Here is a 25,270-nt window from a genome sequence, read left to right on the forward strand (position 1 = left end):
GCGCAAAGGGTCCTGAGCATGGGGTCTGTGTGCAGGACAGAGACACGTAGTTAAATCCCCCTCAGCTGCTAGGTGATCAAGCGAAACCCAGGTGCTATGGAGGAGTGTCGGCACCCTGTGGGTCACGAGGCTGATCTCTCAGGTCATAGAGCACTCAGTAGCTGCTTCTCCGTGCCAGTGCGAGGCCTCAGGTCCTCTTGCCAAAGATAAAAAGAGAAGGACGGGCGCCCGGCACCAGTGGGTGCCCGCAGGGCGGGAAGAGGCCGTGCGCGGACGCTGCCACCGCGGCCCAGGCGCAGCCGCGGGCACGGGGGTAACCCGGGAAGCGCCCAGGGCCGCCGCCCGCGGGCACTGGTGGGTGAGGGTGGGACGGCTCTCCGGCGGTTGCGCTTCATGCAGTCAGTCACATGAGCCGCCGGGGAGCCGCGCAGCCCCCGCCCTCCTTCCCCCACACCCCTTTGGTCGTGAATGGCACGGCCCGGATGCGCTTGTACGCAGGGAGGGTGCGGGCGAACCATTGAGCGGGGGCGGGGGAACCCGGCAGTCTCTGGCTGGGAACACCTCTTCGCCCGGGCGTTGCGGCGGCGGCAGGGGGGAAGCGGACGTGACAGGCTGAGTGGCCGGGCGCAGGCTGCCGGAGGCGGAGGGCGATGGTCGTCCCCAGGGGACAGGAGTACCAGGCTCCCCAGGAGGTACCGTATCGCCGTTTCCCCCAGCCTCCCTCTCCCCCCGCCCCTCACGTTAGGCTGAGCAGCGTTGGCGAGGCGCGGCCGCCCGCTGTTTCTCCGGCCTCGCTGCCCTGGCTTCCCCGGACTCCCTGCCTGCGCCTTCCCCTCTTCGCCTTCCCGCCGGCTGGTGCTGTGCCGGGAACCCGGGGGTCATGGCTATTGAGCGGGCTCGGCCCTCCGCGCGTGCGGCCCGCGGCCCCGTGAGGGCGGTCCTTCGAGAAGTGGGGAGCCGGGCTCCTGTGCGCCCCGTTCCCGCGGGGGGGGGCCTGTGGGGCTGTGGGCAGCGCCTGTGTTGGTCACTTCTTGCGCACCATGGCGTTTCCTTGTCCCCACTTGCGAGGTTTTACATATTTCCGAGGGAGAGGAGAGGAGAGGAGGAGGCTGTCGAAAAGATTTTGGGGAAGAGGATGGTGGTGTGTGGTGTGCGTGCGCGCGCGCGCGCACCCCTGCAGCCTCGAAGGGGAGACCTGAAGCCCTGTTAGATGTCTCTCTTGTCTGGGTCTGAGGTGTTTGGTCTGAGTAAGTCGTATATATTCTTGGAGCTGTAGGGTTTCATCCTGTAACGTGGGGACAAAAGTGCTTTTACAGGCTTGCTGCGCTGATAAGGCTTTGGAGCACTGAAACTATCCAGGCTGCTCATCAGAGTTTACTTTTTTGTTATTGGTGCACTTTGCTTAAAATTGCATTACCCAAAAAGTGGAATTCCACATGAACTTCTCCTCATGTTTTTGTAAAAAAGTTATAGAAGTGTTAAATTAAGGTGTATGATTTTGTGAACCCTGAAATTGAAACAAGTGTGCACAAAGGAGAATAAATCGTCTTATAACAATAGTAGCAGTCTGTCTAGCTGGAGGCAAGCAGTAGACCAGGAGTTTGAACAGCGAAAGCAGATTAAAGTATTTAACTGGGTGGAAAAAAAGTGTTGTTAAATCCATGTAGAAATGCATTACCTATTTCTTTAACATCTTTAAAATTAACAACCCAGTTGCTAATGGAAGTAAAGTTTTTCCCTGATATATGGTTTGTGTTAAGATAAAGTTTGGAAAATATTAATGGAAAGAATGAAAGAGAAACAGTTAATTAGTGTTCTGTTGTTCGTTTGTCAGGTTGAAACAAGAGAAGATGAGGAACAAAACATCAAGTTGACTGAAATTTTGGAACTGTTGGTGGCCGCTGGGTATTTTCGAGCCAGAATCAAAGGGTTATCACCCTTTGATAAGGTGAGACCAGTGCGGTATTTCTTTTAATTTCCTAAGTGTATGAGGATTAGACTTCTTTTGCTGGGTAGTTTAGCAGTTGAGGATTAGACTTCTTTTGCTGGGTAGTTTAGCAGTTCTAGGTGACTTTAAAGAAGAAGACGCTTGCAACATAAGAGGCTTTTCTATGTAAATAATTCTGCAAATGACCCAGTTTCAGACAGATAGGAACTGCTCAGTCTGAAAAACAATTTTGTGTAACAAGGCCTATTTTAAAGGAGACAACTGGATGCAACTAATTGCTGGTGTGTTTTTTTTAGGGTGTTATGGCCGAAGTTATATATGGGGAGTTTTGCCCCTCTCTCAGCTCCAGTTATAATAGCTAGAAAGACTTGATAATTGGAGATAGAATGGTAATTTTAAAAAGAAATATTAGTAAGAAACGAGGAAATACTTGTCTTGAGAGGTCTGTTTAAGAATGGAAGAGTTAGCCTAGTGAGATTATTTTTGGGCTGGCTTTATGTATCTTTAGAATGTTATGTACATTAACCTTTCATTGTCCTAGAAAGGAAGTATGTGATACTTACAGTGAGCAAAGTTCAGGTCGAAAAGAGACTTCTGAATCATTTGAGTGCTGACTCTTGAGAAATTCCTGAACCAAGGTTTGAAAACACAGAACTACAGCAACCCTGAAACAGACTCTCTGTTTTCTGCTATTTCTTTGATCATTGCACAGCTGTACTTTTCAGTGCAATTTTAGTTTCTTCAAACTGCTTGGCATTACTGACCTTACATGCTCAGGAGACTGTGCACAGACACAAAGTAGTTCCAAGGAGACCACCTTAGGATGTAATATTATTGCATTTATGTGTAGAAATGGATGCATCAGGTGGATACTTGCCTAAATACAATTGCAAAGTTACCTTTTCATGACAATACCCAACCTATACAATAATGAGAATTGCTGTTGAAAATAATCTAGATGCTAGTGTAAAAGGGGTACTGGTTAACTGTTGCAGAGGGTAATGAGAAGGGTAATGTGTTACAAAACCTTGTATAAAACACCCTAAGTTGCTGTGTGATGTTGGTAACTTATTCCACACTTTAATCCCTATTTCTATGATTGCCTTTGCATACATTTAGGTTAACTTGCATATGTTTATGCAGGCTGTCTTTAAATATTTATGTAATTTATGTAAAGTTGATGAAATGGCTTGGGAGTTTAAATATGCCTAACTAGCTGTAGGAATAGCGCCTGAAATAGAAATTTCTGCAGAGCTGGTGGTTTTCATTGCAATGTTGATACTATGCCTAGCATTTGGTGTGGCTTATATTAGCAAGCAAAGAATAATAGTAGCAATGGTTATATATAAAAATTAAATATATGAATACAGAAATTATGATCCTTGACAAAATTTTTATACAGTCACTTTTTAAAGATCATGTAATTTATGATACTGTTGTGTTTTATCTATTGGTTTGGATTTTTTAATGAAAACTGTGTCAAAACTAGCATAAAGGTAAGAGAGGAATTTAGAATGTCACTAACTGCTGTTTTTTCTATATATGTTTTATCTTGTATATGTGTATTATATGTAGAAGTTGTCTACTTTCTGTGTGTTTTAGTCTCCATGTAAGAATACTGAGAATGGAGAAAGTACTAAGCTGTAGTTTCTGTAATAAATAAAGCCTTTAAGGTGTACCTTGGTTTTACCTCTTCAAATTAAAATGGAACTAACTATGCTGTTGGTCCTTTGGTAGGTGGTAGGTGGCATGACGTGGTGCATCACTACCTGCAGCTTTGATATTGATGTTGATTTATTGTTTCAGGAAAACTCTACTATTGGTCAAAAAATGTAAGTTGGTTAAATGGTAGGTGTGGCGGGGGTTTTTTGTTTTTTTTTCTTCTTGGAAAAGAAATGGCTGGTGTGGGGGGAAAGTTAGCTGATACTTGCTTGTTTGTAAAAAAAAATTTTAGTCCAAGTTTCCGGTTTTTCAAGACTACCTATTTGTAAAACACTGCACTTGTTTCTGGATTTCTCAGATTGTAGTTCCACAAACTCTAGAACCAGAAAGAAGCTTATTCCAAAAAAAGACAGTGCTGTTTCCCTCTGTGCTGCATGTTCTTATATCCGTACTAAGTAGTGAAAGTATTTGTGGGGCTGTACTTTGAACTGGATTGGGAACTGATCCAGATTAAAACCTACCAAAAAAAAATATATAGTTTCAACATGAATCAGTTCCTGGATCCAGTTCTTTATGCAGCTGTACAGATGCTTGTGCTGGCACAAGGGGATGATGCTGAAGCCAAAACAAAGGGCAGAGGGAGACCATGCTGCTGGAAACTGGAGTACAACATTAAAAGATCTTCCTTGATGTCTCTGTCTGCAGTGTTGCTGTTATTTACACTTCTGATTTTCCTTTATGGCTTTCCTTTATAGTTGTAGGCATCAGCAAACAATTTAAAGCATGACACTGTTTCTGAAAGAGTTACTGAGGAAGAGTTCCTTCTTTGTGGTGACCCAATGAGACCGTATTTGATTGATTCATTTCTTATGCATGGAATTTGCTCACAAGATAGCTAATTCCTGTATTAGGGAGGTTGTAAATGTTGTTTATGATGAGAAAGGAAATACATTCTAAACTACATTATTGCTTTATACATTTCTGTGACAAAAGAGCCATAATTAAAATTTGCAGGAAATAAGATTAGCCTGTCAAGTTACAGTTACATGAAGAGAGCTTTTTGCTCAATGTAGTTAAAAATAACGTCCTTCTGTGCCGCCTTCTTTAAAGTCATTTAGCATTGGCAAGACTGTAGCACATTATAAATAAAGATTTCTAATAAGACAATTAAATCATCATGAATGACTAAATACATAAAGCATTAAGTGCAGACTAGGATTGAAGGTGGCTTTTACAATTGCCTAGTTTTTGTAATTGCCATCTTTGTTACTCTTAAGAACAGCAAGGTAGGAAATAGTTAAGTTGTTCTCAAAATGTTCTTTTTCCAGCTAACTGGATGCAAAACTAGTAAAACAAAAATCAGGTTTCTTTCCCAAAACAGCAACAATGATTTTTTTTGTAAATCTAAAGTGTTCTGAGTGGAAGTATAGGCTGTTTTGATGTCCTTAAAATGTTTATATTGGTGGTGGCTCAGTGCTTCTGGATGTTCTCAAGATAAGGAAAAGTTAGGTTGTATTTTCGCAGTATTATTCTGAAGACATTTTGATGGTGTCCTATTATTTAATTGCTGGGTTGGAAATAAACATGGAAGCATACATTAGGAGAGAATCTTGCGTCTATTGCCTTGTAAGAATTATGTCAAGGTTTTTATTTCTCTTTAGAAGTATAATTTTTCAGGCTCTGTTCCTAGACTTTGGTCTGTGCCTCATGTCTTGCTCGCCTTTGTTCTTATAGAATATTAGTTGTACATTGGGCAGTACTGAATGTCACTGAAGTCAGTATTGGGCCAGTTAATTTTTTTCCTTCATGGAAAAGTAGTTTTAGTTTTTCCAATAAAGTGCTCGTCCTCTGTGCTGACACCTGCTTTACAAATGTGTTTGACAATATTGGCAACAAAGAAATAGAGAAATAGCTTGCCCTATAAGGGATTCAGTGGAAGCAGTCTGATGGTTTTGTAAATGAATCCCTTGTGTTAGGGTAATCCTTTTGCTTTACCAGCTCTTACTTGAGCTGTTAGAACAAGATTGCCAGCAAATTCAGTTTTACTCACTTCAAAACTGTGAAGCATGCTGTGTATTTAGCTTTTAGGTGCAATATATATTTAACCTCAAAATTTCAGTAGTAACATCAAGGTATATTTGGGGAGTTATGCCAAACAAATTTTTAAGTCCTTCATTTGATTCTGGACTTTCTTTGAGTGCATATCATTTACTTAGTAGAACTGTTCTTAAAGCTAGTGTTTCTTCATGTATGTTATAATATACAAAGGTGTCTGTAGATATATCTAACATAGGTATTTTATCTCATCAGGCATGCAGATCTTAAAATTTTGTGTGCAGTACTATAAATGAAATCACTAGGGGTTTAATCACCACTTCACAGACTAACTATATATATAGTAGAATTAAAATCTATTTTCTAAATGGAAGTTTGATTGCTTTTTGCAGCTGTGTACAGTGGAAGCCACTAGAGGGAACCTTTTAACTTCTAACTGTGTTTGCAAAAATAATTTGTAACTTACAAGAGAAAATGGTAGCATACATGCGTGTGTTTGTTGTTTTATTGTAGTGCCTTAACCGAAAAAATTGTATCGGTATTGCCAAAAATGAAGTGTCCTCATCGTTTGGAACCACATCAGATCCAGGGACTGGATTTCATTCATATATTTCCCGTTGTACAGGTAATAGTTTTGTGATGTTTCAATACCTTGCTGAAAAAAGCTAAAAAAACTTTGCATAAAGAGATTAACGAAGATATGTAGTATTACTCGGCTCTTTATTTAACTTTGGAATGAATAATTACAGAGAAGTAGTTTAAATTAATGTTTTTAAAGAATTGAGTGACATTACGGATGATGGAATTCTTATGTGTTGTTTGATCGACATTTAAGAAAAACACACACCAAGCTTTACGTTTTTTGAAGTGGAGTCAGATTCTGCAAAAATGGAATGCCTGCCTAAAACCCCTAAAATTTAAGCTTGTTTCAGAATCTGATAGTCCATTTTGCAACACTAGAAAACAGAACAAATATCTCGCAGTCTGTATTTAAGCTTATGGAGTAAGTTATGCAGATAGTCACTCGATCAAAAGGATATGAATAAGGCAGAAGCCAGCTGAGGTTTTTTCTTTAAGATTAATTGATCCTTCATTTGTATCACTCTAAAACTGTACGAGTGGAAAAATAAATTGCTCTGACCTCACTTGGACTACTGTGTACAGTTCTGGTGTCCTCAACATACATGGAGCTGTTGGAGCAAGTCACGAGGAGGGCCATGAGGATGATGGTAATGGGACACCACATGAGTGGTGTCCCTCAGGGATCAGTGTTGGGACCGGTCTTGTTCAACATCTTTGTCGCTGACATGGACAGTGGGATTGAGTGCGCCCTCAGCAAGTTTGCCAATGACACCAAGCTGTGTGGTTTGTTTGATACGCTGGAGAGAAGGAATGCCATCCAGAGGGACCTTGACATGCTTGTGAAGTGGGCTGATGCCAGCTTTATGTAGTTTAACCATGCCAAGGGCAAGGTCCTGCACCTGGGTCAGAGCAATTGCAGGTACAGCTACAGGTTGGGCAGAGAAGAGATTCAGAGCAGTCCTGTGGAGAAGGACTTGGGGGTGTTGGTTGATGAGAAAATGAACATGAGCCGGCTTCAGTGTGTGCTTGCAGCCCAGAAAGCCAACCATATCCTGGGCTGCATCAAAAGGAGCGTGACCAGCAGGTCGAAGGAGGTGATCCTGCCCCTCTGCTCTGCTCTTGTGAGGCCTCACCTGGAGTATTGTGTGCAGTTCTGGTGTTCCAGCAGTTCCATGTCCTTTTTATGTTGAGGACAAGTTCAGAGGAGGGCCACGAGGATGATCAGGGGACTGGAGCACCTCCCGTATGAAGACAGGCTGAGGAAGTTGGGTCTGTTCAGCCTGGAGAAGAGAAGGCTGCGTGGAGACCTCATAGCAGCCTTCCAGTATCTGAAGGGGGCCTATAGGGATGCTGGGACTGGACTACTCATTAGGGACTGTAGTGATAGGACAAGGGGTAGTGGGTTCAAACTTAAACAGGGAAAGTTTAGGTTACTGTAAGGGTAGTGAAGCACTGGAACAGTGCCAGCGAACAGAATTCACAAAGGAAGTGGTGAATTCTCCATCCCTGGCAGTGTTCAGGACCAGGTTGGACAGAGTCTTGGGTGATATGGTTCAGTTGTGGTGTCGGTGTTGTGGAACGAGATGATCTTAAGGTCCTTTGTAACCCTAACTGTTCTATGATTCTATAATGTGATCCTGTTAACTGTGTGTCAGTTGAGCACCATGAACTGGCCATATGCATGCTCATAGTTCCCCATTTTATTAAGGTTTAAGCTAACATGTGATGTGTTCCAGTTACGTGTGGTATCTTGAGAATCCTTGGTATTTCATTATCATTGTTTTGTTTTACTTTCATCAGCACACACAATTTAACTTTGATAAATAGGGAAAATTAAGACTGTTAAGCAAGCTTCTTTTTCATCAAATATCTCCTTACCTCCTGCCTATGAAAGGATCTACCAAGATGTTAATATAAATCCCAGTTCATAAGAAGTGGGAAAATTTCCTGTTGTCCGTTTCTTGTAACGTTTTAGTTAAGGGGCTTTGGGGGAAGCCCAGGGTAAGGGCGCTCTCCACATAAAGTTACATGGTATGTACTACTGTTACACAGCTTTCAAGCTGTGCTGAGGCTGCCTAAGGTGGAAAGTCTGTATCTTGTTAATGTGAGTTTTTACTTCTAAACTTGTAATTTCCTAAATAATAAAAATCCAGCCCATGTTAATTTCTTGCCCTAGTCACTTGGTGGTAATGAATGGTTATATTTATCAAATACAAGATTTCTTTCACAGGAAGAATAATTCTTCTGCTAAAGTGAGAACATGAAATATTCTCTGACCTGCTTGATCAAAAATCCTTATTTGGGATATTTACCTCTGGAAAGGCAAAACATTAATTCTGAACAGGGAAGAAATCAGCTTCTGGATTTCTCAGGGCATTGACTCTCCGTAGCTGGCCAGTAAATGGTATATCTAACCCAAACTTGGTGAAGAATTCTTGATGAGCTTAGTTTTTCTGTATGTAGAGGATTGTTTTTAGAAACTGTGGCTTTCTGATAGGTCCCTGTAAAGTTCTGCCTGCTTCAGATACCGTTAGTTCCTTATTCATCCCAACTCAAGGAGGCTTTCAAGAAAACTTGTTGGTGTCACTAGTATACTGTCTTCTGAAAAAGACCATAGAAGAGCTATAATAGACTGACCACACTATGGCCTGTAGGATTTATGTATTTGATAATGACATTTTACTCAATTCCCTGTTAAATTCAAAATTTCACTTACTAACTGTAAATTTCAAATCAGTCCCCAAATAATACAGAATCTCTTTCATCTACCTGGCATTGTGTCCCAAAAGCTCTTGCACTGTGCAAACTAGAGTGGTGAACATGATGGGAGGAATTAATCCTTCCCTACAGGAAGAATATTAGATTGAGCTGGCTCACTGCCATAGACTGTAGCAGAACTTAGGAAAAAAAAAAAAGAGTGTGTGTGTGTGTGTGTATATATATATATATATATATACACACTAAAAACAGATTTCAGCAGCCAAAAATGGTGCTGTTATTACTAGTAAATTCTGCTTATATTCCCGGAGAAAAGAATGTACACAAACTTGTGTTCAGATGTGCTTTGTTAATTACTAGTCTGCGTTTTCTCTCGTTGTCATCATCTTCCCCTCACTTTCCAGGGGTTCATGGTTATAGCAGAGAAGACAGTTGCTGGTTCAAACTTGGATCCTGAGATTGATCTGATCTCTTATGTGACCTCCTGCATGGGCTGTCAACAGCCCACAAGATTTATCTTCTCCAGCATTATTTAAAATGTACTTCAGTCTTTTGTGGCTTTTTGTGTGGTCGCATAGATGTCAGAAGAAGTCTTTTTTTCTTATACGGACATGGTTATTCTTGAACATTTCATAGGCTTGAAGATATGTATTTTCATGGTGGAGCTGCCGTTTTTGAAAACAGTAAGTGATCTGTAATAGAAAAAAAGAATCATAGGAATGCACATAACCTAGCTATATTGGCTTCTACCTGGTATACAGCCAAGATTAGTGAGATGAGATCATGTTCCAGATGGTGTCTTATGTCAGAGTATAATGAACGACTGATACAAGACAGGTTCAGTATTGGGTCCTGGCACTGAGAGCCAAGAACATTTTCTGTTCAACTTCTAATTGCTTCACATTCCAGTAGAGCTTCAGCCTGTCTCCTCCCACTCAGGCTGATAGAGGTGGGTGCTATGAACAGTTCAAGCTTGCTTTGTAGGAGGATGACTGTGACAAAGCCCACAGACTATATAAAAGCCACCTGGGATATCTGTTGTTTTAAAGTATGCTCCCAAGGGCTTCTTTGGAGTAGTGAGAGATGATTGGAATAGGTTGCCCAGAGAGGTTGCAGAGTCTCCTTCCTTGGATATATTCAAGAGCTGTCTGGACATGATCCTGAGCAATGTGCTCTAGCTGACCCTTCTTGAGCAGGGAGGTTGGACTAGATGACCTTCGGTGGTCCTTTCCAGCCTCAAGCATTCTGTGACTGCGAACCCTGTATGCATGTAGACACATTTTTGTGTATGTGCTGTAAACGAAATGCTTCCCAGTACTGAGAGATTTCTTATTTATTCAGTATGGCCTGCCCAGTAGGACTACAAGATCAATAGCTTTTAAAGTACAGTAGAGTTTTGAGGTTTTTTGAATGTAGAAGAAGATGTATGTTGTGCAGACTGGTACAGCTGAATTCCTGGTCTGGTTAGTTGTGAAGTATGCTGGCTATTCCATGGTACAGATGAAAAGAAAAAGCCAGAAAATTAACATTTCTTTGTTTCATGAACTACTGTGTATTTTTCTATATTACGTATTACTCTGTATTTTCATATTTACATTATTTTTTATATTAACATTATTAATGTTTAACAAGTAATAATACTATTGCTAATATAACTACTTAGTGTGATGAAATGTACTTTTTAAAAACATACTTTTAGCTTAAGTAGTAGATGTCTTCTGCTAGAATGTTTCATGCAACTCAGAGTTTTGGGAGGGCACTTCAGGTTTTGGGTTTTTTTGAGGGTACATCTTGTGGGTTTTTTCCTTTCTTAAAGATGCAGGCTAAAAGAATAATGTTTAAAGTGGCCCACATCCATTTCTATTCCACAGATACTCTCCATTTTTCTTTTTTGGAATGAATTTATTGAAGATACAAATACTTGGATTACAGTAATTCATTTGGCAAAATTCCAGTGAATTTTGTTTATGCTTGAGAAGATTTCGTATGTTTTTGTTTATAAATGATTTTGTCAACTAAGAATTCCTAATAGCTGAAATTCACAATAGAATTTTCTTTCCATACTTACTAAAACAAAAATAATAAGAATGCAAAAAGCAAGTCAGTATATGAGAAGTTACTGTGCAAGCTAAAAAGGGGGAAATCATGCAACAAAATAAGTAATTTTGCAATACACTATTTACAAATAACATTTAGAAAAGTGGTTTCTGGGGGCGATACCAAGCTTTGCTCTAATGAGTTTATAAGGGAAGGCAGTTTGTTCTTCTTTGGACTATTGAATCCCACTGTGGTGTGAACAGTATGGCTCATTGAGGTTTGTATGGTTTGCTGTTGTCCAGCAAGATCAAGGGTATTTAGAGTTTTAAATGTAAAACCGGTTATAAGAAAAAACATGGTTTCTTAGGTTATGCTTTATTTTTAGTACATTGAAGAGCAAATATGAAGTTTATGAAATAGCTAATACTGAAGCACTTTGTTAGTAGATCTCTGAATCACCATGTTTACAAATAAATGTTCTTGTTTGTGTGCTTAAAATGTGCCTTTAGCTTTTATCATACAAAAGAATTAAAACCAATTATGCAGTAGTTTGATATTTGCTGCTGTTAGTTCCCCCCCTTTCAATTGATACAAACTTTCTTTTTTTCCAGTGGCTAGTAAAACGTGCAATAGAAACAAGGGAAGAAATGGGAGATTATATCCGTTCTTACTCAATATCACAGTTTCAAAAAACTCATAGACTACCTGAGGTAAGATTAAACCAGTTCTTGTTTCTGTTATGTCAGATGCTTAGGTGCAGTACCAGCTTCACAGCTCTGATATCAGCCCAGTATACCAGATCTGCCTTTGCTTTTGTTTTCATAATCAGTTCTAGAGGAATCCATGTAGAAATTCAAAATGTTCTGAGAGAGAGTTCATAGATACTGGTTAACTTTTGCTTTATAGTTGCCTTAGTTTTTCTGCAATATTTGGTACTTTTCTGTCAGTCTGACATGCCAGGTAGGTTGCTTCTGGAGTGGATATAGAGCTCTATGCAGTATACAGCCTGTGTGACTGGAGCTATGTTGCCTGAAATGTGTTTGAAAACACCTGGCATGCTCTGAAGAAGCTGATCAAGCTAAATGAGAATTGATGTGTTGTCAGTTTTCTCCAACTTGGGTTTTGTTTTAGACTGTTCAAAGTCATCTCCTGTCTCCCTGTATCCAAACCCTAAAATTTGTTCTTGAAAACTAGATTCCTAAAAATCTTCATTCAGAAACTGAATTTGAGGAAAGACAGAGAGGGACAGGTTTGGGTTAAAAGGAAATACATTTGTCTCTTTAAAATATAATTGCCAGAGGAGTGATAGGTAGAGTTTTATCTAAAAGTGTAGTGGTAAGAGTAATTTTACACCATTTGTGATACCTTAATAACATTTCTTCTAATAGTCAGATACCACCTGTTTTGAAATTACATGCTTAGAACAGTGTTGTGATCCTTTCTTCCTACTATTCTGCAGTAATGATACAAGTTTCCTTGGTGTAGGAGAAGGGCTAGAATGAGCTTGGGTTTGTGCTTTTAGTGCAAAGTCACCAGTTCTGTTCATGCATACCCCAAGGCAATTCCATATTTAAAACCTAGGACCCAAGTTTTGTTTCTAGTTCAGTAACAGCATTAAAGGTAGATGTACTTAGTGCTGGGAAAGACAGCTGGATTTTATTAGCTTTGGGTGGTTTAGATAATATTTTTTTTATTGTTTTTAATGCTTAGAAACTGAAATAAGAGTAGGGGAAATTTTTCTTTTCCACATTAAATCCAGCCTAAGTTCATTTCTTCACAGTGTAGGAATTATTTGAGACTCTGGTAGTGGGCTGGCGTTGCATTTGTGTCAGGTACTTTATAAGCAGAAAGCAGAAAGACTGTATTTCTGGATACAGTTTTAAACATCTACCACCCATCTGATGAGGGAAGTAAATAAATTTCTGTGTTAGAGGAAACCACTAACATTTCACCAGATAATTTGGTTAGAAGCTATTTGGCAGTTTAGTTTGCTAAACTCATTACAGTGTCTGAGATTTAGTCTCCGTTCCTGGTATTTTTAATCACCTCCATTAATGTCTTGCAGGATGGTGAATTTATGCAAAGAAAAGAGAAGGCTATCAAAGCTGTCACTGATATATTTGTAAGTATTTTAGATTTTTATGATCGATTAATGGGTTTAGTTAAGAAATGGTGGTGGTAAATTCTTTTTAATACAGCGAGTCCTAGGTTTTCTCATGATGAGGCCTCAGTTAAGTTACATGTCAAGCTTCATATTTAAATCAGGTCTCAAATACCAGCATATCAGAAAACCTGTTAGGTGTGCACTGTATGAATATATAATCTGTATCAACAGTCTGCAGAGATAATGTGGAGTTCCATGTGCTCAAACAAAAGCCACAAAGTGGCTTATAAGCTGTTAAACCCTCAGCAGACTGTTTGTTCTGAAGCTATCAGCAGTTGGACTGTTTGTCTTTAACAAAATAGCAGTGATCTCAATTAAAATGTCTACATTTCAGCACTTGTCGTTTTTACTCCTTGTAATTAGTAGTGGAAATACCCTACTTTGAAAATACTTTCTTCAAGTAGCACATGTTGGTTGGGAAATGTGGTATCACCTCTTGTGATTCCCTAATATATGGGAAATGTTCTACCTCTTCAGATGCATTTCTTCTAAATCTTGAATAAACATTTTGTATTTTTTTTGGACGCTTGTTCATGAACACTGCAGGGAGTAACATTTAAAATACATAGACTGTAGCACTGAGTTCAGATGTGTAGCTAGCGTGTGATAAATTCTCAGGCCATCATTTCGGAAGGTATGAGAAATCTTGGTGTGTTTTGAACGGGATACTTCCAAGGCTATTCAGTAGGTAGGAAACCCCATGCTTCTGAGAAAATCAATGCTACCTGAGTCAGCAGTGTGCCATTGTGCACGAGAAAGTCAACAGTACCCCAGGCTGCATCAGGAAGAGCATTGCCAGCAGGTCAAGTGAGGTGATCCTCCGTCTCTACTCAGCCCTGGAGAGGCCTCATCTGGAGTATTGCATCTAGTTCTGGGCTCCCCAGTACAGCAGAGATAAGGAGCTCCTGGAGCAAGTCAAATGAGAAGCCACTAGAATGATTAAGGGTCTGGAGCATCTTTCGTATGAGGAAAGGCTGAGGGAACTGGGCCTGTTCAGCCCAGAGAAGAGGAGGGTCAGGGTGTACAGATACTTGCACACGTACAATGCATGTAAGTATCCTAAGGGAAAGTGTCAAGAGGATGAGGCCAGACTCTTCTTGATGGTGCCAGAGAACAGGACAAGAGGCAGTGAGTATAAAATGAAATTTGAGGTTCCACCTGAACTGTGAGGGTGACTGAGTGTTGGAATAGGTTGTCCAGAAAGGTTGTGGGGTCTCCTTCCTTCTCTGGAGATAGGCAAGATCTGTCTGGACACGATCCTGAGCAGCGTGCTCTAGGTAACCTGTCTTAAGTCTGGAGGTTGGACTAGATGACCTCCGGTGGTCCTTTCCAACTTCAACCATTATGTAGTTCTGTAACTTCAGATAGCTCTAGCTAGACACCCTGCACTCTTCATCTGTGGAACAGGTGTTAAGTGTCAATATAAGAAGTTGTATGATAGCTTACATAACAGACCAGACAAGTCATCTCACTCTTTTGTCATGTTTTCGAGGTAGCTGTTTTTTCATATTAATGACGTGAGTGCTATTGAACCTAATATGTGGTTGAATTACAGTGTATGTTTATAGAAAAAAACATTGCTATGAAAGTCTCCAGGTGATGACCAATGCAAATCCCTTGTTAATCTATTTGTGTAATTACTCTTGCTTTTAAATTTTCAATTACAATCTCTGAGTGTTGTTCCCCATGGTTTGGTTGGGTTTTTTAATTATTAGCAGATATTGAGTGAATCTTCTGCTCCAGCCAGCAATACTTGTCTTCCTAGTGAGATCTGTGTTCTGTTTTACAAGTTAGCTTCCCTTGTGAATGGCTATTATTGTTCTGTTTGTGCACCTTTATAACCCTTTAAATTGAGAGAGAATGCAAATCTATGTAAGAAAGCAAATTCCAAATGTGTGTTGGATCAATTAGCACTTGAAATTCATTGAGCATCTGCTTATTTTCAACTTTCAGAATAATTGTCCTAATTTTTGAAGTGATTAAAATGTGTCCATTTTCTACGTGCGTTGTCTTTAGTAGCATCAAGGATTCTGTGTCCAAGTGGCTGATACCAACCTTGTAACTGAAGATACAAGGTATTAACAATGCTGTTATGAGACATCAATACCTAGAATTTTTGGTGTAATTTGAAAGCATACAGAAGATACTTGATTAACATTGATGAAGGGATCCCTGTATTATTAATGCATTTATTTGTGAGACCTTTTCTGAAAAGAAGGAATGCAATCTACTTTGAGTTTGCAGTTATGTAGTAAACATCGGGTCCATTCAAATCGCTTGTCTAAAGTCCCATGGTGCTTAGTTGGGTTTCCTTTACATATCTATCTGCATGTTTTCTGGAATTGCTTTTTAGTGCTTGAAGAGAATGACATGGCAACAATGAAGCAGGTACATGTATGCCAAATTATGTGTTTCTTTGGTGGTTGAAGCTAGTGAATTGGTTTTCACTTACCTGTTATATTAGGGCTATTACTATAAAATTTATAGGTCATGGTCCTCGAGTGGATATGCATGTGTCTACTTCTGCAGCTAAGGGAACAGTTCCATTTTCAGGGTTCAATAATGAAACAGATAATGGAAAGTGAGGAAAACAAGATAGAATCATAGAATAGTTAGGGTTGGAAAGGACCTTAAGATCATCTAGTTCCAAACCCCCCTGCCATGGGCAGGGACATCTTACGCTAAATCATATCACCCAAGGCATCGTCCAACCTGTTCTTGAACACTGCCAGGGATGGAGCATTCACAACCTCCCTGGGCAACCCATTCCATTGCCTCACCACCCTTACAGGAAAGAATTTCCTCTTATATCCAATCTAAACTTCCCCTGTTTAAGTTTTAACCTCTTACCCCATGTCCTATCACTACAGTCCCTAATGAAGAGTCCCTCCCCAGTATCCCTATAGGCCCCCTTCAGATACTGGAAGGCTGCTGTGAGGTCTCCATGCAGCCTTCTCTTCTCCAGGCTGAACAGCCTCAACTTCCTCAGCCTGTCTTCATATGGGAGGTACTCCAGTCCCCTGATCATCCTTGTGCCCCTCTTCTGGACTTGTTCCAACAGTTCCATGTCCTTTTTATGGTGAAGACACCAGAACTGCACACAATACTCCAGGTGAGGTCTCACAAGAGCAGAGTAGAGGGGCAAGATCACCTCCTTCGACCTGCTGGTCACGCTCCTTTTGATGCAGCCCAGGATACGGTTGGCTTTCTGGGCTGCAAGCGCACACTGAAGCTGGCTCATATTCATTTTCTCATCAACCAACACCCCCAAGTCCTTCTCCACAGGGCTGCTCTGAATCTCTTCTCTGCCCAACCTGTAGGTGTGCCTGGGATTGCTCTGACCCAGGTGTAGGACCTTGCACTTGGCATGGTTAAGCTTCATGAGTTTGGCATCAGCCCACTTCACAAGCATGTCAAGGTCCCTTTGGATGGCATTCCTTCCCTCCAGGGTATCAATCGAACCACACAGCTTGGTGTCATCGGCAAACTTGCTGAGGGCGCACTCAATCCCACTGTCCATGTCAGCAACGATGATGTTAAACAAGACTGGTCCCAACACCAATCCCTGAGGGACACCACTCGTTACTGGTCTCCAGCCGGACATTGAGCCATTGAAGACAACTCTTTGTGTGCAGCCATCCAGCCAGTTCTTTATCCACCAAGCAGTCCATCCATCAAACTGATGTCTCTCCAATTTAGAGACAAGGATGCCATGTGGGATGCAATCTTAAAAGTTTGATAGTATTTTGTACCACTCGCCTGCCCTGTCTAAATAGCTCTGAATAGCTCTCCTGCCTTTCAGCATAATGGCTGCTCTCCCAAATTTTGATCTATCTTCAGGGTTGATAAAGGTGTATTCTGTCTTTTCCTCTGGATCACAGATCTCTAGTTTTTAGGTGCATCTTCATGGTAAATGAAGTTTTGTAGTTTGTTATTTTGACATCATTACTCAGGATATTGCTAGACAAACACCTTTCTTAAACATGAGCTCTGTCAGAATTATATCTGTTATTGTTATAACTACAGCTGGCACCTGACTTGTTAATGGCAGATTAGTTAATGAGATCTCTTAAGGCATTAAGGCATGAGTGCAGTCTAGGAGAACAAAATGAATTTTCAGGGGAGAATCTGCAAAGCTTACCAGTCTATCCATAGGAACTGGAAAAAGGTGGCAGCTATTAGATGAAGGCTCTGTTGCAGGTTGCTTTTCTATTATGCATTGGAATTGAAAGAGAAATCCACTTTCCTAAAAGAGGACCACCAAGTTTGAAAGATTACTCTGTTGCCTGAATTCATTATTATAACTGGTCTAAGGGCCTGTCCTCTTCTCCTCAAGGGGACAATACAGTGAGATTTATGGTCATGCTCAGGCTGAAAGGTTAGAAAAGGGATTATTAAATATTAGTAATGGTTATTGGAAAAGGAACTATAGCTGCTGAAAGGTGACTGACTAGTGGATTGAGATTATTTTGCAGTGGTCTTGTTCAAGTACTCAATTATCTGATGCCAAGATTAATGTTTGTGGTATGATGTCTACACTTTGTATGGTACAGATATGATACAGAATGTCATCCTAAAAGCTATAATTTTTTTTATAACTTACATTGCTTTTCTGTAGGTGTGAAAGTACATTAAGTGTGAGATTCTTGATCATAAAAAGTTTTTTTTCATTCGACAATCAAAAATGTAGCAAGATTTAATACCTGGAAACAAAGATGACAGAAATTGAGATCAAAAATAAAGTAAAAATTGCAAAAGCTAACTGACAAATTCAGGAGACACTTGCCAAGGAATACTATCTATTTTCACTTACTACTTTGGGATTACATGCCTTTGAAAAGATTGAAAGCTATTTTGGCAATGTTATGGTGTAGGAATTGCTTGTTGAAAATAATAGTTTGTGTTTGTACGAAAAGTCAGTTCAAGCAAAAAATCTTTTTCTATTTTCTTTTAGAATCTTTGCAGTTTCTTGCATTGAACCTTTTATGCCATGTGAATATAATTTTCTGAATTTAAATGTATATGTGGAAAGACCAAACTTTCATTTCAATTTTGGCTTTTGTAATGTATTTCTCCTAAGCATTCTGGCCCTCAAAGGGTTCATATATTTAAATTAATGTATTTAAAATAGATGAATTTAAAAATATATGTAATCTAAATTTGAAAATATATTTAAGCATATTTTAAATTCATCTATTCAAAATTCATATATTTGAAATATATTAATGTGGAACAGACCAGAAGAGAGGGTCATGTTCCTTTTTGATGCTGATTATTTGATGGCGATGATGAAGTTTTTCTGTGCTGTGATAAGGGCTATGATTTCATTTCAGGAAAAGGAGAAGAGAAAATGTAATTTAACTGATTAAGGGGAATACTTTTAAAAAATATGAACTGGAGTAAAAAAAAAAAAAAAAAAAAAAACTTTGAGGTCACAGGTTCTTGTTTAGATTTTTTTTTTTTACTATGTGTACTAGCAGGATAGCACTAAATACTAGACTTCAGTCAACGTCAAGATCTGTATTCCAGCAACAGAAATGTTGTGTTACAGACTCACTGCACCCTAATCTTTCACCAAACAAGCAGCAAAAATAGTTCCAGTCAAAGTAAATGTTGTCTTGGTTCCAAATTCTAATCTGCCAAAGCTCTCAGAGAAAGGATTGCTGATTGTTTTTTGTTTAGCTTTGGTTTTTTTGTGCCTGAGTTAGAATAATTTCTCTAATGTTGTTCTGTATGTGTAGACTTTTTATAGTGACACAGTTATCTATATGGAAGGTACTATCTATAAAAAGGTACTTTAATATAGGCTGTATTTACAGTGCTGTAGCAGTTGTGTCTGTGTTAACAGTCAGGATAATGGCGTTTTTGTTTCCATTTTGTTTTTAAATTAGAAGTAGCTCTATCAGCACAGAATAATGTTGTGAACCCTTGTTATATTTGATGGGCTGTTGTCCAGCAGTAGGGTCACTTTGAGATACCATGATATCAAATTATTTTAATACCAAATGTCTTAAGATATTTTGTTCTTAAATTGCAATTATATCTGTTTTAACTCCATCGTAACCTGTGATCATTGAGTAATTATTACTTAATGTAATAATTACATTTAGTGTCTAATCAGAGATTACAAATCAGTATTAACTTGTAAAGGAGGTGCATTTCTAGACACTGGCATTATCAGCTAAATCACAGATATTGAATAGATATTGATTATGTTATTTTTCACTTTTTTTTCAAACATAGTGGGGGAGATGGTTGAAGAAATTATGTTTGTTGCTAAATACCAATTTGTAATTTTTTTAAGCCTGGAGAGACATGTCCTGTAGCAAATTGTTTAGAAGTAAATTCAGTGAGATTTTATCATGTAATTCCGAAAAGAGAAAGATGTTTATTTGGGTAAGTATATGGAGCTGGAAAGCATGCAGTGGTATATATGTCACTCTAGATAACAACTCATTTATTTCAGAAAAGCCTTTTACCAGCTCTGAATTCATTCACTGTCTTTCAGGAGGTTTACAAACCCCAGAGAAAATATAAACGTCAGAAGGGAGCTGAAGAACTGCTAGATGAAGAATCAAAGGTTCATGCTACACTTCTGGAATATGGCAGGTGAAAGGCTTCATTTAATTGTCTGTGGGGTTTGTATTGTGTGTATTTAAAAGCATCTTGTATAAAATTTGCATTGTAGCTTTTGGGTTGGTTGGGTTGGGTTTTTTTCCCTACTACTTGAGAATCAAACTGTTTCAGACTTCACTTTGGTTTCAGATTTTGTTTGCTTACCTTATAAATTCTCTGGGGACTGGACAGTCCTCATATGTGTGCTATTTAATAGTGGGAGCCCAAGTTCTGATTTTATGCTGAGGTTTTTTTATTTAACATACTTGTTCTTTGCTTCATAAAAGTATCTTAAATTCATGATGCTTCTAGGTAGCATCTGTCAATCAGTGTTGCCTCTTTGTGAGCAATCCCAGAAAGTGGGGGAAAAAAATGAGTCTTGCTATTTTTCTAATGCTAGTAGCGTTAGGCTTGATTTACTTCATCCATTTTAGAGTCAGATTCCTTCCTCCCCAGTGAAAATGGAATTTGTAATTTGGTGATAGTGTCAGGTATTATTCTACTTGGCATGTGGCTTTCTTTCCTGACTCTTCAGCAGAAAACATGCCTACTGAAATATCTAGATTTAGATCAGGTCATTGCTGCCTCTGAAGTGCTCACCATAGGAATCCAAAGAGCTGGTATGGAAAAACAAAGTCCTGGTGTATTCCCAGTCTCTTTATTTATAGTTCTTGTACTGTTTCAATGTCATTACTCCATATTGGTGTCAACAGACATCTCCCAACAAAAAAAGTATTAATCAGTTTATGACCTTTAAGGGAATTCATGTGTATGATTTTTCTAGAGTAATTTTAGGGTTTGGTTTGTTTCAGGGTTTTTGGTTGTTTTTTTGTTTGTTTTGTTTTTGTTTTTTTTTTTAAGGCAAAACTTGAAATCACTATGTAGTGTGAAAATATAAATAAATGAAAGATTTTTTTTTATAGATTCTTACAATTTTTTTAGCTTTAGGTACTGGGGAATAGTTGGGACCCAAGTAAAACTGGTTTTGCTGGGGAAAAAAAAGATAAATCTTTAATATAAAAAACAATGAAAATGGATGATGGAGAGTTGAAGCACAGGCAGAGGAAATAAGAATAGAAAAGTAGGAGGCATTGAAAATACAAAAGAACAACTCTTCTGTTGTATAGTGTGCATCAGTACACACACATGAGAAGTCGCTTGGGATTAATGAGATGACCAAGAAATTGTGAGCTTTGGGGAAGGAAAATACCTCTTTGAGTCAATATTCGCGGAGGTGACCTTGACAGTGTATCAGAGCCCTAGCAGAAAAACAAAGGGAGAAGAGGTATTTGATGTTGGAAAGACATTTATTTAAATTCATGATAGAAAGGACAGGGCTTATTGAAAGACCATACAATTATCTATTTCATATGAAGAGCTTAACATTAATTGGATGGAAGTGGAAGAAAATAATTGCTGGATTTAAATGTGTTCTGGTATTGATCTCTTAATGAATTCTCAAAGCATAAAACTCGTGATCAGAAAACTATTTTTTGTATGGTGCAAAAATAAAGAACATCTAAGAAAACCACAGTAGTAAGATACACAAATATCTGCTTCACATGTTTTGGTAGAGAAGGAAACCCTTAGGGAAGGTGATAGTATGTCTACTGTGAACCTAGTAATAAATTATCAAGAGTACAAGGACTCCAAGATTACTCGTGGAAATCTGTGGGGGCAGTGGGGATTACTGTCCAGTTTTCAACACTGTTAGGGAAACAAGAATGCTGCTGAAAAAGGCAAATCCTAAATGTTAGATTTAGGAATAGAGTTGAAAATTTTTAGAATTAAAATGGCTGAAGTGAACCTTTCATTGTTTTACTGCATGTAGACTGCAGTCACAGAAAATCATGAGGAGAGGATTTTTTTTTTTCTCCTCCATACTGCCTCTTGGTTATCATCTAAATGGCTCCTGCTTCTGCAGTAGTTAAGGAACTGGACAAATAAGAGCGACAGTTGTAGCTGTAAGTTAGTCAGGAACATCACTTTTGTTTCCACATCTGTGTTGATGATGGCTTTAGTGCTTTGTAAGGCCAAAGATCATATCTAAAATTTCTTCCTACCTGTTTTTTTCTATAAGGTAGTATTTCCAAAATAACAACGTAGCTCAAATGATATTTTTTTTTCTCCCTCAAAAAAAACCACCAAACCAACAGATGTAAAGAAGTCTATTTGAATATGTATTTAAAGCTCTGAATGCCATGCTTCAGAAAGAAATTGTGAATTCATCAAAGCACACAAACATGAATGTTTTGAGGAGTAGAGATTGTATTGACGATTTCCTGAAGCCTTTCCAGTATTCAGTTGTATATAGCTAATAATAGCTCAGGAATAACTTCCAAATGGAAAGAGAACATTGTTTTTTCCTTTCATGAGCATTATAAGACAACATGAAATGTCTAGATTTGGAAACCATAATGGAAAGAATAGATGAAGCTGAAATCATTCTTCAAATATGCTGCAGTACCTGCTTATTTAGTTTATTTGAAGTATTCCAAAACTAACCTGAATTTGGCTGTTGGTGCATTTCTTACATTGAAAATTGAAGAAACTTAATGCATTATAAAAAAACCAATGTCTTTCATTTTGTTATTGTTCTTTTAGGAGATATGGATTTAGCAGACAAGCAGGAAAAACAGAACAGGTAAAAAAAATACACAATTTTTAAATACTCAAATTGTGGGAAGAATTGCACTGTTTTTACTGAAGTGTTGGTTACTGTAAGAGCTTAAAGGAATACAACAGTAACCAGCTGCAGCTTCTATTATTACCATCTCTTAAAAATGGTAAACTGGAACTAAAAATCTGCATGCCATGAAAGATGCAATTTAACCTCCTTTTTGAAAGGGTTTCTTTTGTTTGTAATTAAACATTGCATTTTGCAAAATTTATTTATTTTTTTGCTTAGAAGGAAGGGAGTTTAGGTGTTTTGATTTTGGTTTTTAATGTGAGGTAATGACATATCCTGTCTGTTTAATGAGTAACTTTTAACTAAAGGTTCCATGATGTGATCATTAAAGAGTTTTTCCTTTATTTTTCAAAGAACCATTCAGCTTGGTAAGAAATTTTGTAGGCATTTATTACATAACGTGTTTTTTAATGTGATAGAGAAACATGGTAACATGTCATAAATAAATCATAGTGCCTCTTGAAAAGTAGCATCCTTGCTGTGCTTTTGATGATTATGGAATCATAAAATGTCCTTGTCAGAGTATTTGCAGTTTTATTATTTCAGTGCAGATATTACTTTAGCTACAAATTTTTATTACAGACAGAGATAGTGAAGAAATGCAGTAAGTGTGTTGTGGACCCAGCAGTACATTGAGTATATTGGCATTGCACTTCTTTGTTGTCTCAATAGTCCACAGACAAATCTAGCATTTAAATTTTAGAAATGGAGATGTTTTTCCAATCTAGGCATACCTTTTTCTCCTCAAAGTAATTGCCAGACTGCAGTCATATAGAGTTAATAGAGTAGACTTTTATAGAGTTGATTTTTTTTTTTTTTTCTTCAAAGCATTACTGACTTTGAAATATTGTGTATTAGACCGTCATCATATTGCTGTGTAAATTAAATCTCCGGTAAGTCAGAAGTGGAAGATTATTCAGGTTGGTGGTGCACTAGAGTGACCTAGAAGTTTGTCTGTTACCACTTCTTACTACTCTTCTCACTGAACTAGGCAATTTAACACTTGATGTTGTATGATTGTGATATTGTTAGAAAATACGTTTTATATATATACGTGATATATGTTAGAAAATACCCAACCACTTTCCCCTATATTTTGGGGTAAGTAATTGTCTTGTGAGGTTGGTTGCTCTCAGAAAGCTGTGTAATAAAGGATCATTGCCCCAGATTGGCCCAGATTAAGCTAGATACCCATCTTGAACAGCTGGAATTCTTGTGAAATCAAGGAGGGGGTTACATTTCAGTTAGCATGAATAGCTGAAATGTATTCATAAAAACAGAACAGCTGTGTTGCAAAGTTCTTCTTGCCGTCCTCCTTAATACTTTAGAATACTACAACTAGATATATTTTCTTAATTCTTCATTAAAAGGCTGAAGATAAAAAAATTGCAGTACCTCCAGGGCTTGCAGCAGCAGGAAAAGCTGAGCCTTGTGATGAAGATGACCTTCGAGCTGCTGAAGAGGTGTGCCACATCAATAGTAGGCATTGATGTTACTGATGTGGGGGGAGGGCATCAGTTATCACTGGACAGTCCTTCTTTGAAAGAGAGAAAATCACTAAGCTTTGCTGAAGTGAGGATTCTGACTCACAGGAGAATATGGGACCTGAAATTAATGCCCAACATTAAATATTTGATATTTAATACCAAAACCAGTGCTTTTGCATTGGAATCTGAGTGGTTTTAAAAGGCCAGGTTTTAGTTGACAGTGGGAGCTGAATACTCTGAACCTTTACTACTACAACAAATTTTCCTTAAATTTGGTAACTTCAGCCATCTCTTCTTTAACTTTTGTAGACTTACTCTGCTATTACATGCAATAAAATATGCATATTATATGATACTAATTGTATATATGTGTCCTTGCTACTAAGCAGAAGCAAGTTAAATGACAAAAGATAAATTATCACATGTAATCCCTCATATTTTGCCCTAGCTTCGCATTAAAACTCTGATGACCGGAATGGCTGCAATGGCAACAGAAGAGGTAAACAGCACTTAAAACTGATAAAGCTTTGTTTACATTATAGTTGATTATGCCAATTATTCCTAAAATTGGGTTAATTATGAGTCTGAAATCTTGGAATGACAGTGTTTAAATTATCATGAAGGGAGTGCATGAAAAGATGGTTGAAATAGGATGACAGTAATTTTTATGAGGCTGGTGACTTAATCTTTTGCCTTGAAATAATGAAAGCAATATAAATAAGTGCCTCTTTAAAATAATTTCTGCAAGGAGAATTTTAGAGGAAAGACATTGCTTTGCAGCTACCCAAGATGCAGTGTGATTGATCTTTATTTATCTTGTGAAGGTAACCACAGGAGTAATCATTTTACTGGGAAGAGTGAAGGAAAATTGTTTTCATTTCCAGGTGTTTTTCAGAGCAACTGAAAAATATTTACAAACACCACCATTAGTCTAAAACACTGAAAATACTGTATACATATCTTCCTTTCTTAATTGGTTGTAGTTGATGATACAATGGAACCTGACTGAGAGGACTGGGAAGAAATTCAGTTGTGCAACATTGTTTCTGTTTATTCTGAAGTCACAGAAGCAAAGGTGGTAATTAGCCTAGTCTCAAAGTTGATGACATGCTTTCTACTGAAATCCACTGTAGAATTCAGTTTTGCTTGAAGATTGTTTTTGTGCATGCATCCAATTCAAAAGGTGCATTCTTTCACACATCTGTATTGTCATAGTTTGGCTCCAAATGTGGTCTAATAGTTTTATTACTGCACATGAAAAATTCAGTGTACAGAATAGAATTAGGTAGGTTTTCGAAAATCTGAATTCAAGT

At 38.4% G+C, this 25,270-nt stretch overlaps 1 protein-coding gene across 1 annotated transcript in view; it reads left to right on the plus strand.

The window, feature by feature from the left end:
- The first annotated feature begins 406 nt into the window (after window positions 1–406).
- Window positions 407–25,270, plus strand: part of CCDC93 (coiled-coil domain containing 93) — a 52,208-nt gene continuing 27,344 nt past the window's right edge. The window contains exons 1-10 of the mRNA XM_057430334.1: window positions 407–692; window positions 1,835–1,948; window positions 3,686–3,780; window positions 6,179–6,290; window positions 11,614–11,712; window positions 13,068–13,124; window positions 19,675–19,775; window positions 22,386–22,425; window positions 23,841–23,933; window positions 24,406–24,456. Coding sequence (XP_057286317.1) covers window positions 651–692; window positions 1,835–1,948; window positions 3,686–3,780; window positions 6,179–6,290; window positions 11,614–11,712; window positions 13,068–13,124; window positions 19,675–19,775; window positions 22,386–22,425; window positions 23,841–23,933; window positions 24,406–24,456 — 804 coding nt within the window. The 5' untranslated portion in view covers window positions 407–650. The remainder of the gene's footprint in view (window positions 693–1,834; window positions 1,949–3,685; window positions 3,781–6,178; window positions 6,291–11,613; window positions 11,713–13,067; window positions 13,125–19,674; window positions 19,776–22,385; window positions 22,426–23,840; window positions 23,934–24,405; window positions 24,457–25,270) is intronic.

This window comes from Pezoporus wallicus, unplaced genomic scaffold (assembly GCF_028554395.1).
Source record: "Pezoporus wallicus isolate ANWC-B61680 ecotype Strahan unplaced genomic scaffold, APGP_CSIRO_Pwel_v1 contig_5261, whole genome shotgun sequence".
In the NCBI taxonomy this organism is placed as follows: Eukaryota; Metazoa; Chordata; class Aves; order Psittaciformes; family Psittacidae; genus Pezoporus; species Pezoporus wallicus.